At 32.2% G+C, this 13,599-nt stretch overlaps 1 protein-coding gene across 2 annotated transcripts; it reads right to left on the bottom strand.

Moving 5' to 3' along the window:
• Positions 1-8,770: 8,770 nt before the first annotated feature.
• LOC120171853 (cilia- and flagella-associated protein 20) lies at positions 8,771-11,633 on the bottom strand. Of its 2 annotated transcripts, none has more exons than XM_039179485.1 (5): positions 11,493-11,633; positions 11,363-11,394; positions 10,967-11,208; positions 9,073-9,309; positions 8,771-8,970 (listed from the first exon to the last, which is right to left on the bottom strand). In XM_039179485.1, exons 1-5 carry the CDS (start codon positions 11,543-11,545, stop codon positions 8,965-8,967), a joined length of 570 nt encoding a protein of 189 aa, XP_039035416.1. In that variant the 5' UTR covers positions 11,546-11,633; the 3' UTR covers positions 8,771-8,964. The 2 variants fall into 2 exon arrangements, with proteins under 2 accessions (XP_039035416.1, XP_039035415.1); XM_039179484.1 differs by having other exon boundaries at positions 8,771-8,973; positions 11,493-11,632.
• Between the last annotated feature and the right edge of the window lie 1,966 nt (positions 11,634-13,599).

Here is a 13,599-nt window from a genome sequence, read left to right as displayed (position 1 = left end):
AGGCTTAAATGGGGACACAAGGGATATATATTTTCTCCTTTTGTGAAGGGATAATGAAAGAAAATCGTTTATCATTCCATACACATAAGTCTTTACAGAAGAGGTATCCCCAGGGGGATAGATATTCAGGATTAATTTTATTCACTTGAAAACAATGTAATTAATGCATGATAGAATTCTTTTGAGTTAATTTACTTTTTTCTACTTCTTTTTCTTGCTTTTAGCATGTCTTAATTGTTCATGCTCATCTTCAGGAAGTTGATGTGAGATGCCCCAAGTTGTGCCTTCTTGTAGGAAGTTTTACGTTCAAGTGAACATCTTGTAGCCAATGCCTTCAGGTTTTATTGGTAAAAAAAATGTCGGTTTTGCGTCTAAGAAGACGATGGTGACTTTATTAGGTCAACAAAAGGTAAGGGTACGACTTTTGTGTCTCGAAGAATATAAAGGAAATATTTCAAAGTCACAAAGAGGGGTAATGTCAAAATTTGGTATTTTGGTAGTGATCATGGATTATTTCGGGTAAAGAATCAAGAGATTTTATTTTTGGTTTTGGATGGTATAAGAAAGGTATAATCTTGCCATATGTCAAAAATCTATAATTCTTGAAGAACTAAAAGAATATGTAATTTATTCAATATTCGAAGAACTACAAGATTAAAACTTGTTCAATTATTCAACCTTAAAAGGTAGCATACATTCAATCATTAGAATATTAAAAATATTTAAGAAAATATTAAAGCCAAAACAAAAACGAGTTCAAGCAAAACAATACTCTTAATGCAAGTGGTAGATGCAATGGCTTCTCGATCATCATTAGAATCCCCATCATTCTTCAACTATCCATGCCCATGAATCAATCAGATTATGGACCTTGCTTTAATGCCCCACAGTTCTCAGCGAAATTTCTGAATCTTCCTATGTGGTAACTGCACACAACATCAACATCGTAGCCTTCAGGGTATAGGAACTCTTTTCTTTGATCATCTAGAAGGCTCAGCCCTACGACTAGCTGAATAGGATCCTACCGTAGTGATTTCAGCTTTTTCTTTAATTGTTCAAATCTTGCTTCCATGTGGTTTCGCTTGATTAGGACCACTTCATCGAATTCTCCATGAATTGATTCCATGCTTTTGTGAATGATGTATGTAAAAATGTTTGAATGAATGCCATGCAGAATCCAATTATGTAAATGCAGATGCAAAAAATGTTGATCCCAACGATGAATATCGTAGAACAATTTTCACCAGAGATAAAAACCTCTACATTACAAGATGGTCCACTTTACAGACATGCCTTCGCTTAGATGTTGAGTCTGAAGTAAACCACTTCTTCATCTCAGATCTTTGTCATTGAAAATTATGCCCCTCAAATACTCTGTAACCTAACTCCGTTAATGCCCATGCGGTGGTAAAGTAAATGCATCACTCCTTGATGACTAACGATAAAATCCTCAGATCAATAGATCATCATTTCAGTCTCGAATGTTGCACGATCTTTGAGCAAGTCTTATTCTTGTACTCTGAACTTCTTTTAGCCCTTGGTGCATGTCTATGTATGCGATTACTTGATTGAAAACTTTTATCTCTTCTTGTGAAAATTTTCTCTCGAATATTCCCTTGCAGATCAACATTTTTTCATTATGGGGAAAAATGACACAAACAAAAGAAAAGAAATAAGTTAGTACAAGTAAGATAATCAATAGAATTAAAAGATACTATCTAAAGATAAATACAACACTTACCCAATCATGAGTACAAGTAAGATAATCAATAGAATTAAAAGATACTATCTAAAGATAAATACAACACTTACCCAATCATGATATCTACCCGAGCATGTTTTCATTAGATAATCAATCCTACCCCTACATGTTTTCTATCCAAAATGATTTATTTCAAGAAAATAATCCTAACCGCATGGTATCTAGTTTGCATGTTGTTATTCAACAGAATTTAAAGCAAAAAGGAAAGGTTCAGAAATGCTCCTCCTTTGTGTATACCTATTTTGAATACCTACTGACGAACAGAGGTTCGGTAAGCCTATACCTAGGGTGATCGTTCTATGGTTCACTATATGCATGGTTTCGACTTTATTGAGAATAGGGTATTCGAATTTTCCTTGACGTCGGTACTCCCTTGGGCTACCAAACCTCGATTCTCACCCATTATAGGTTTCGAATGGAACGAGTTCAATTCGAGGGAATTTACTTCCTTATACCCATACGAGGAATAAATCCCTACGAATGTATAAGGCATGTACCCTAGGGGTTATTTGCTAAAACTCATACGAAGAATAAATTCTTACGAGAGTAAAGCATTCACCCCGACTTATTTGAAACGAATCTCATGCCTAGAACTTATGTTATGCAAATGCACATGATGTGTATGAGGAGGAACGTACAAACCTTTGACTCAAAAGGAAACATAAGAACTCTCAAAAACTTGGACAGAGATGAAAGCGAAAATTAAAATGTTAGTATGAAAAAAATGAAGAAATTAAAAACTTCAATCAATGGATCATAAGTTAACTAAAGAATCAACCTCATAATTTTCACCACAACGACAATGTGTAAGCGACTTACAGCCTTACTCTCTAAAAAAAAGTCTCTAACAGAGTCGCCAAGCTGTCATAACCATTTTTTAGAAAAATAATTAAATATTATTTTAAAAAACAAGTATGACATTATTTTGAAAATTTTGAAGATTTTGTATTAATTTGAATTAATTTAGATGAGAGTGGCCATCGACCTTTGGGTTAGATAGGTTGAATACCTAAAAATGTCTTTTAAAACAATTTTAAGAAAACATTTTTAGACAAAATTTGGTATGCGTTATCAAAAATTCAATTTAACGGGTCCGCAAGTCGATTACGCGTGGGGAAGGAAAAGCAATCGCCCAGCGCCCAAAAATTGGCACTTAATCGCTTACACATTGTCGTAATAGCGGAAATCATAAATCGAACATAAAGTTAAAATATGATTCAGTTATTGAACATTGATTAATTTATTTCGAATTGTTCATTAGGGAAAATCCTTTAATTTAAAAAAGAAACATAGAGATTCACTCATCCTCCGACGGGAAGACTATCTCTTCTTATTTCTTTCTTAAAACAATATTCCCTCTTTGATTTTTAAAAAACACAAATCGAATATAAATTGAACGTCGACATTTGTATAAAGTAAAATATGTTGATATTTAGAGAAACATGCATTGAGTTGTTTGACTTAAAATAAAATAATAAAAATGAATTAATTAACAAAATAAAAATCAATTTATTTCAAGTTCATATTTTGTCCGAACGTCGTATCGGATCACACTACTTCGATCAAGTAATGCTTTCCACGACCGTTCTACAAATACAATTCTTGAAAAATATTTGAGCAAGGGACATAAAATATTGACAAATAGATATTTCCAATTAAAATAAAAAAGATTGAATAAAATGGAATAAACATTAATAATATATATATATATATATGAATATACAAGGGTAAAAATAAATTTAATAAATATGTATATAGGTATATATGATACAACATGTGTATGTAATGAAATAAAATAAAAATAAATTAGTACATGCACAAATACATTTGAAACATAATTTGTACATGGATATTATAACATAGGTTAAAATGTAAACATGAAAACATGGCATACCATAATGCAAATAACATAAACTAAATAAGCTTTATAAACAACTGATTAAAATGCATAAGTTGAAAATACAGTATCAGAGTCATAAAATAAAGAAACATAATCAATCAATGGCTAGAATGAAACATAATAAATCAGTGGCCAATTTCAAAATAAACAGAACAGCACACATGGTGATCAAATTGAAACAAAATAAAACAGAAACATCAAAACAAACAAAGAACATGAGCCTTCTGGTGACTATAATGTAAAAACATGGTAAAGATCTAGGTATCTAAATCGTTATTAACCCAAAAATCTAGTGGCAAAAATGAAAGTATCATAAATTACTGTTCAAATTAAAATAACAATAAAAGTAACGTAGCAACAACTAGGGACTAAAATGAAAGTTAATAAAAATGCCTAACCAAATAAAAAATTATCAAAGATACATCAATAACCAAATAGGGACAAAAATGAACTAAAATAATATTAAGTAGCTCAAAATAAAATGAATTAATTTTTCATTCACACCAGAAATATAAGGCTTATAAACCGAAACACGCAATTATCCCCAAAAAACCAGAACACGCGGGCTAAGAGAGACCAAAACAGTGTCGCATTGAGATTGGGATATAAAATCGTCTAAAGGGTTTTCTTCGAAACCCTAACTCATTTCTAAACCCCCTCCCCTGCCTCTCTTCCCGTTTCCTTTCCACTTTCCCTCTCTCCCCCACTGTCAAAGAGAAAAACAACAACCCCAGTCACCGTGGATCGGTGGCCATGGGGACTCAAACACCCAAAAGCCTATCTCTTTTCTCTCTTTCTACTCCCCTTCCCTCTAAAACGATCCTAAAAACCGAGCCACCCACCCACAACCAAGAAAAAAAACAAACCTTTGCCTTTGAAACAAAAAGGCCCCTGATCCGATGAAGCAACGGCGGTAATGGCTCCGAAAGGTATCAATTCCTTGTTTGTTTTTTTATTCTCTGTTTTTTCAAATGGGTTTTCCCCTCTCGAATCCACTAAATTTTTTCGCTTTCTGGTTGCATGTTATAAAAATGGGGATGGTTTGGGTAGATAATGATGATATCTTTGCGTAGGAGAATGGGTTTTTGATTCAGTAGGTGAAATTTTGAGATTTTGGGTTTAGGTTTTCTTATTTGGTATATTTTGTTGATTGTTGGGTACTGCTTTGGGTACTGTTTGACAAGTTTGGTGACGACGGCAGCATAGGAGTGATCGACATCGGTTCACGCAACGAGGAATGTGAGCTGTGAGATCCACGCGCCAGTTTGGGTGTTGAAACGACAGGCGTGTGTACCACACGCTCCGACAATGGACACTTGCTCTTCACTAGCGGCGGCTGGCTGTTGAGATGAAACCCTAACTGAGTTCTCTTATTAGGCTCAGGTAGGATCCTGGCTCAGGTCGGATCAGCTGGGCCTGGTGCTTGGGTCTTATAATTGGGTTGTACTGTTTGTAATGTGCTTGGGAACTTGCATTTGGGCTTCGGGTTGAGGGCCTGTAAAAATGTAAATAATAATAATAATAATATGTAAAACCCGGACAAAATCGAATGTCTTACAGCATGGATAAGTCAAACATAGACATTTATTTGGAACTGTAAAAAATAATACATATTAATAAAAATTAATAATAATAGTCTAATTAAAGGAATTTAAAATAGTCCCGAATGAAAATAAGTGCAAACAAAATTGTACAACACTTCACTTTAGTCTTTTTAAATTTTTTAATCAAATGAAATCCTCTAAGGATATTAATGGTGTTCTTGATGAACCCAAAAATCGGTGATCTCTTCGTCGCTGCTCCGCTATCCATCGATTAATATTCGACCCCTAATTTTACGGAGAGCTTCGTCTCGATATCGGCATCACAGATCCGGGGTCGATTTCGCAGGAATCTGTTTCACTTTTCACGAAATGGCCAAAAACCCTTCGACTTCCTTCTTTTCAATCTTCATTTTTCATCGTTGGATGGAGCCCAAAAGAAGGTATGTTACTTAGCGTGTTGCCTTCTCCTTCTCCACCATTCGGAATGGCCGTTCCTCTCCGGTTTTTGGGAAATGGGTATGATTGTCGATAAGGTTCTCCTTTCCCTTTTGGTTTTGTTCTCCACTGTTGGTTGCTAAATATTGATGTTGGTTGAGTTATATTGTTGATTTTGTTTGGGGGGCGATGGTTGTGGTTTATGGGGCTTAGGTATGGCCGCTGTAATTGAGAATGGATAGAGGAGAAAACTGCATGAGTCATGTTTGGGTAGTGGTGGACTAGGCCAAGAGATTTTTAGCTTCTCTGCTCATGATTTTGGGCTTTGAAAAGTGTCCTGAAAAAAATGGGCTATTATACGAATGCACCAAACCTCAATTTCCGATCCTCGTTCAATATTGAAAAATATGCAGGGTGATGAATATTTTTACCAATCCAATCCTTCATCTTCATGTTGAGGAACTCGTCTAATTTATCCACTTTAACCACTTCATTCCACACTAATCGAACAAGGAATATGTGTGAAGTAGTTCCGCTTGGAGCACCACACATACGACGACTAGAATCATTGGAAAAATGATGCCTAACCCTCTCAACATTTATCATAGGGTGATCTTTGCAAATCAACGAAAATAAGATATGTACCCGAGGAATTCCACCATATTTTGAAATAATATACCAGATTTGATAATATATGATGTTGTGTAGGCAAAGTTGACGAATACCCAAGCCACCAAGGTCCACATGTTTAAAAACCTCCTCCCGTCGGACGAGGTTCACACCACAGTTTACGTCAATATTGTCATATATAAAGTTTTGAATTAATATAGTACGATATTTATATATTATATTAATTTAATCTTAAATATAACAAAGGAAGTACTAATGCTTTAAACTTAAATATCGATATTTCTTGTACTGGACAATTTTATCTCGTAACAAATTAATTCTCCAGCGGCTCCAAATCAACTTAACGGCTAAAAACGATTAACAACTAATTTCATCATATAAAAACAAATAAAAAATACTTGAAGAGTTTTACAACATCTATCCAAGCAATACAGATCAAGAGAAAGCCCTTTCACTCTTTACTTTTCATTTTCTCTTACCTTGTGAGGTTTTCTTGTTTACACTTTTATCCTTTTAAAAACAAATAGAGTGGTTCTATCTTAGCCTTTGAAAAGATAGGAATTTGTAAATGTTACTCTTGATCCTAAAAAAAACAAATTAGTGAATTTGTTAGAAATACTTAGTGTGAAGCTAAGGTAGTGGATGTAGAAGTTGGTTGATAAAGTCAAATCACTCTAAATCATTGTACAAATTTTCCTATCATTTTTCTTTCCACACCCAAAATTTTTAAAATGTTAATTCGACCCCTCTTGACACATTTTCTATTAATCATTACAGCTTCAATAATCCTAGCATTAATAAATTTTATTTTTTATATTTATAAAGTTTATTAATATAATCTTCGAACACGTTATTGATATAAAAAATGGCATGTCAAAAGTCACTTTCAACGGTTGATCAAATGATCACTTTGGTTTCTTTTTTGAAATAATTTCACCCTTAATATTTTTATTTTAAGTCAAAATGACTTTTTAGATAAAAATTGTTAGTTAATTAATAGTTCATGTTTATTTATCAGTTAGAAAAATTCATGTGAGATGAAATATTGATGTGGCATATAATAGACGGACGCAACATTTCATGTTAAAGGATGAAACAATAAGATTTTAGGAGGACAAAAGAAAATTGTCAATAATAAATACAAAAACAACACTTAAATTATATGATAATTTGTAATTTTCTTAGGGGTGATCGCTCTCGTCAACTCCCCTCAGCCCATCCTTCATCATATGTAATTAATTGATGGCATGACATAATATAACGTCAATAATTTTTTTAATTAAATTAATTATAAATAATTATTTTTATTAAATTAATATTACATGATCAATTAATCACGTATGATAATATATGTCAAAAACTCATCTTAGTTAGTAAGAAGAATTAATATTTAATCAACTAACATTTTCTATCTAAAAAACCATTCTAACCTAAAAGAATATCGAAAATAAAAATATTTTAAAAAATGAATAAAAATTAAATTATTATTCAATTTATAAAATTTATAATATTAAAATTTATAATTATTGAAGGTTAAATTTATAAAATCATTTAAAATGAATATATTAATATAATAAAAATGAAATTTATTATATTATTTAAAATTAAGCTTAGTTAATATAATATATAAATAAATATATCAATTAGAAAATCATATCCTCAATTTTGTTAAAGATTTAACAAGAATAGGGATGGTGATCTTTTTCAATCACAACTAATTTCGACCAAATCAAACTTGATCAAGTGGGATATTTTTTTTTGGTTGCTCTCCAGTTCCAATGTTTCACATTGACTAATATGGGCTGACTTATGTCGTATATTTGATTTTGGTGGATGAGACTTAATTCAAATATCGAGACGAATTTTCTGTTAAAATTTTTAAAAAGTCAAGATTGGACTTGGGTGAAACTCTTCCCACCTAGATATATTTAATAAAATACTTTTTTCTTATTTTTAAAATAATTTTTTTATAGTATATTAACTAATATAATTAACTTTTTATTAAAAAATTGTGTCAAAGTAAGTCGATTTTTTGTTAAAAAATACGATTGGATTAAGTTATGCATTTTCTATCTCGATTCGAGGTCAAGTCAAATTAAATTATGTAAAAATCGATATCATATTGAAATTGGATGGAGACTCCTAAATTTTGAGTAGGGATGACAAAAAAATCCAAGCCGTCACATTGCCATCCTAAACAAAGGTGACCAAAACAAAAATAATTGATAACATTAGAGACAAAATTGGATATTTTTAATAGTTCAATACTCAAAACAAACTGGTAATTGGATGACTAATTGTATAATTTACCCATCAATCTAACCTAACAAACCCAAGGCTTTTGGCAAGAAATTTCTAATTTAGGCCAACCCGAATTACCATTTTAATAATAAATTTAAATTTAATTATAAAACTATATTAATGTTGATATAAAATGACTTTCAAATAATAAAAGGCTTCTTCAGTTCAAACTTCAGACCAAGCCTATGAACACTCTAGTTGAGATCATCCAAGTAAAGATCCACCATTATCAAGTGCAACACCAAGCAGCTTCTCAATGTACCATCGGCTAATTCTAATACTATTATAGCAACTATACATACATAATTAAACTGATGAATGCTAAAACATTTTTAAATCATGAAGAACGAGGGTTGGGAAATTATGGCTTCAAACCGTTCCAATGGAACATTTCACGCCTTCTGCGATACAAGAAAAGGATAATCATTAGTACAAAAGATACCGAAAAAATTCGAATGAGCTTAAACTTCCAAGTCGATGAAATTACATTTTGTTCTTACCTGAATTGGGAGGTATAGCTTGAATTCCGGTGGTAGCTCCTCTTCTGAATACAAGCGATCAGAGAAATATATCCTACGTAGTCGGCAATTTGCATGTACCTGAAGACGCAGAGTCTCAACATAATTGGTGCCATAGGCCCTTCGTGTATAATCAGCCAGATTCAACTGAATTTGATTCCAGCCCTCATCCAATCTCAGTGGCATGGTACATATATATGGCTTTACTCGAGTGACAGCCTAGAAATGCAAATAAAGTTTAAACCACAATTAATTAACAACAATAATATGAATACTTGTTTTTCTTGCTTGGACTCAGGTGTGATGATTTTGGGTAACGTATAGCGTGTCTGTGTGTAAATATACTAATGTGTAGAATGTAACTGTATAAGTCTTAGAGACTTTGTAATTAGTATTCTACTTATTAAACTTGTACTCTATGTCTTATCTAAGTAGAAGTTTAGATAGACTTCTGTCTAAGTAGGTTTACACCTAATAGGACTCTAAGATTGTATTTACATTAGGACGTCTCTACTGCTGTTGTGAACTGCATATTTCAATATGCCTAACCTTCGATATTCGACTAAGAAAAGATAAGAGAATGAAGCTTCTCTTCAACAGAAAAATTCTCGTCTTTTTGTTTAGTTATCTACAGTATGTATAATATAAGCTTAAAATATATGATTATAAAATATACTAAAAAAGTAGTCCAGTTTATGTACAAGCACATGCAATTTGTTTTGGTCAATATGCCTAATTTCCTTATGACCCCGTATCTATGGTTGAATACTCAATTATTAAGAAGTAGAGAGTTCAATACCACACACTTTCTTCCTTAAAGTCACCTAGGTGCACCAGGTGTGTGCCTAATCAAATTCACTTTTTTCCTCTCCCGAAAGGGTCTAAGGCGTTTTTGTTGTCTAGCCCATTAACAAAAGATCTACTTGGTCATCTTGGAAATCGACACTCAATAGCAGAAAATTAATAGAAAAAACAATGTCATCTTGGAAATCGACACTCAATAGCAGAAAATTAATAGAAAAAACAATGTCTAGTTTTGGTAAATGCAATGGTGTCCATCAGTGATCCATCATCAGGGATCCCCCTACGATGAACAACATATATAGTTTCCAACTCAACGAGTAAAAGGGCACACAACCCATTGACAGCATATTAACACAACTCCATTTTCAACTCAACACCATATATACCAGCCCAAATGATAGCAAGTGTGCATATAGTATAGCAAAGGCTTCTAAACACCAGACTATTTGTTAATCATAATATATTTCCCAAAAAAATTCATATCGATAGAAACAGGCCACATTTCAATCTTACATAATAGATACAAAAATGTGACAACAACGATACAATCTAAACACAACAATTCTCCCTAGCGCACAATAGAAAGAGAGCTTATAGACCAAACTATATATTGACCACTATTTGCTAATTCATAACTAACCAAAGGCATATACTGATGTCTTATAACACTAAAACTATGCAAATATCGATACAATAACAACCTAATATATCGAGTAAGGCTAATACTTTCCCAATCAAATTTGAATCAACGATCCACACCAGGGTTTCAAATCGCAGTCGCGGTCGCATTTTCGGTTATTTCGGATTTACCGTGATTGCGGACGTCGCGGGTAACTCGGCCGAGGGCGAAACTGCGAAATCGCAGTCGCGGACCATTTTTTAAAACCCTGATCCGCACTAAAAAACACAGCATGTAATTATCACAAATTTCAACAATACAGCCTCCTAAATCATGGATCATTCTTAAAAATTCATGGACTTAAAGCACTAAATTGTTACGAAACTATCTAAATACAATTGAAATTACATAAGGCAAACATGCATATAGTACAAGAAAAATTAACAGACATACTTGAAAGTTAGAAGCACGGAAACGACGTCGGACGTTCTTATCATCGAGAACTTGAATCTCCACAGAAAAATATTTCTTCAAGTTCTTAACAATCATAACCAAGAATGGAAGTTTGATACCAAGCGTTGCAGAAGGGTCAGCTGGGCAAGTGATAAAAGTGGATTGAATATTTGATCCAATTATTTCCAATACATTCGATTGAATGTCGTCATCATGAGTTCGTTTAACATGCCCGTTTTCAACTGTAAAACAATCCCCGATAGGTTAAAATTGTAAAATTAAACTAACAAAAGCAGCTAAAGTAAAATCAACCTACAAAAAGAATCAGCTAAAACTTAAAAACCATGTAATTTAATGGTGAGGTAAAAGGTTTCCTTTATATATAATTTTACTGACCTTCTTTATCCCAGATCTGAAGAGGTTTGCTCCTGTAAAAGGCCAAAAAAAGCACAGAGATGAACAAATAATACTCGGAATGGGAAATATTAGTTCATCGTAAGGAGAAATTGAAAGATTAAAAGCAAACCCTAGGCTGTATAAGATTGAAAGGAACCCAGATTGAAAAGTGTTCTTGAACATGTTCAAAATCGAAGGGTTTTTTTCTTTGCTTTTTTTTCCTTGCAGGGTAAGGGTGATGGAGGCGATCTTAAAAGTTAAAACTCCCTGTCTATCAACGGTTCACGTACATGCATCCCATAAAAAATAGGATAAAATAAATAAGGGTAAACTATGCGAATAGTCCATTTATTTTTTATTTGACCGATTGCGGTCACTAATTTAAAAATTAAAGATAAATAGTTTCTAATATTATTGATTCGTTCAATTTTAGTCTCTAACATTATCGATTCATTTAATTTTAATCCCTCTGTCATAACCATTTTTTAATAAAACAATTAAATTATTATTTTAAAACGATTATGACTTTAATTTGGAAAATTTGAGGAATTTGGATTAAAGGAATATGAGTCGCCATCGACCTTTAGGTTAGGTAGGTTGAATACCTAAAAACGTTTTTTAAAACAATTTTAAGAAAAATCATTTTTACGACGAAAACTGGTCTGCGTTTACCAAAGATTCGATTTAAACGGGTTCAGGAGTCGGTTACGCGTGGGGAAGGATTAGCAACCCCACAGCGCCCAAAATCAGTATTGCGTCGCTTACACGTTGTCGTAAATGGTGGAAATAATGAATTCACATCGACAATTAAAATATGATTCATTTATCGAAATTAATTAATTTGCTTCGAAATAATTAATTAGAGAAAATTCTTTAACTTGAAAAGAAACTTCGAGATTAGCAATCCTCCGTCGGGAAAGCTATCTCGTCTATTTCTTATTCGTAAAAAATATTCCCTCATCGATAAAAAAAATAGAATATAAACTAAATATAAACAGTTTATATGAAATAAAACAAATTTATATTTACAACAATACTCATTGCATCATTTGAATCATAATATAAACAAATTAAGTAGTAAAATAGAAATTGATTTATCTCAAATTTTCCTTTCATTCGAATGGTGTATTGAATCGCACCTCCTCTGTAAGGGGTACTTTTTACACCTATTCTATGACAAATGTTCTTAAAAATAATCAAAGGGCACCAACTAAAATTTAATTAATAAATAAACATATCGTAATAAACAACATATACATGTATAAATATGAAAAGTAAAATTAACATAATACACATACATTAGGGACTAAAATGAAAACTAACAAATATTACAAACTGAAATAAAATGAGCAAAAAGGTAAGTACTTGAAATTATAAAGACCAAAATAGCAAAAATATAAAATCAAATATCCAAAATAGTATAAACAAGACTTAAGGGGCAAAAATGGTAAAAACATAAACTTAAATGGTTAAAACAATAAAAACATAAATTTAAGAGTAAAAAAAAACTTTAGGGGCTAAAATATATAAAATAGAAACTTCAGGGCTAAAAGAGCAAAACATAACATTAAAGGACTGAATTAGCATAAACATGAATTTAGGACTAAAATGAAACAAATAGAAACTTAGGAACTACAACAGTAATTACAAATAAATTGGAGCCCAAAATTACAAGCATTAAATAATACAGGTACTAAAAATGGAAATAACCCGTAAATAACATATAACTAAAATAAAATAAAACAGGAACATGGAAGGCTGAAACATAATTAAACCGAATGTCAACAATGACTGAAATGAAATATTTACAAATTCCATGACAAAAATTAAATAACAAAGAAAATTCAAAACACATAACATCAATGACTAAATTAAATTATTTAAAAAATTGAGGTCAAAGTCAAATATTTACATTAATGGCATAATAGGCAACAACAGGACTAAAATATAAGTACATGAACATGAACGCTCAAATCAAAATGAAATAAAATTCATTTAATGGCTTAAACGAAACGTTACAAAAGAAAGGGGGACCTAAACTGTGATTTACCCCTTTTAGCAAAACACGCAGACCCTCCATTGGCAAAACGGCGACGTTCAGTAATGTGGTTATAAATCATATTTAGGGATATGAAACCCTAAATCCCTCATTATGTTCCCCTCTCAACCGCTCAAACTCTTTTCTTCTCCCTTTATCTCATCTCCTGCCTCCTCGTCGCTGAAGAACAGAGCACCCA

Source organism: Hibiscus syriacus, unplaced genomic scaffold (assembly GCF_006381635.1).
Source record: "Hibiscus syriacus cultivar Baekdansim isolate YM2019G1 unplaced genomic scaffold, ASM638163v2 tig00111837_pilon, whole genome shotgun sequence".
Lineage (NCBI taxonomy): Eukaryota > Viridiplantae > Streptophyta > Magnoliopsida > Malvales > Malvaceae > Hibiscus > Hibiscus syriacus.
This window is presented reverse-complemented; position numbering and strand designations above follow the sequence as displayed.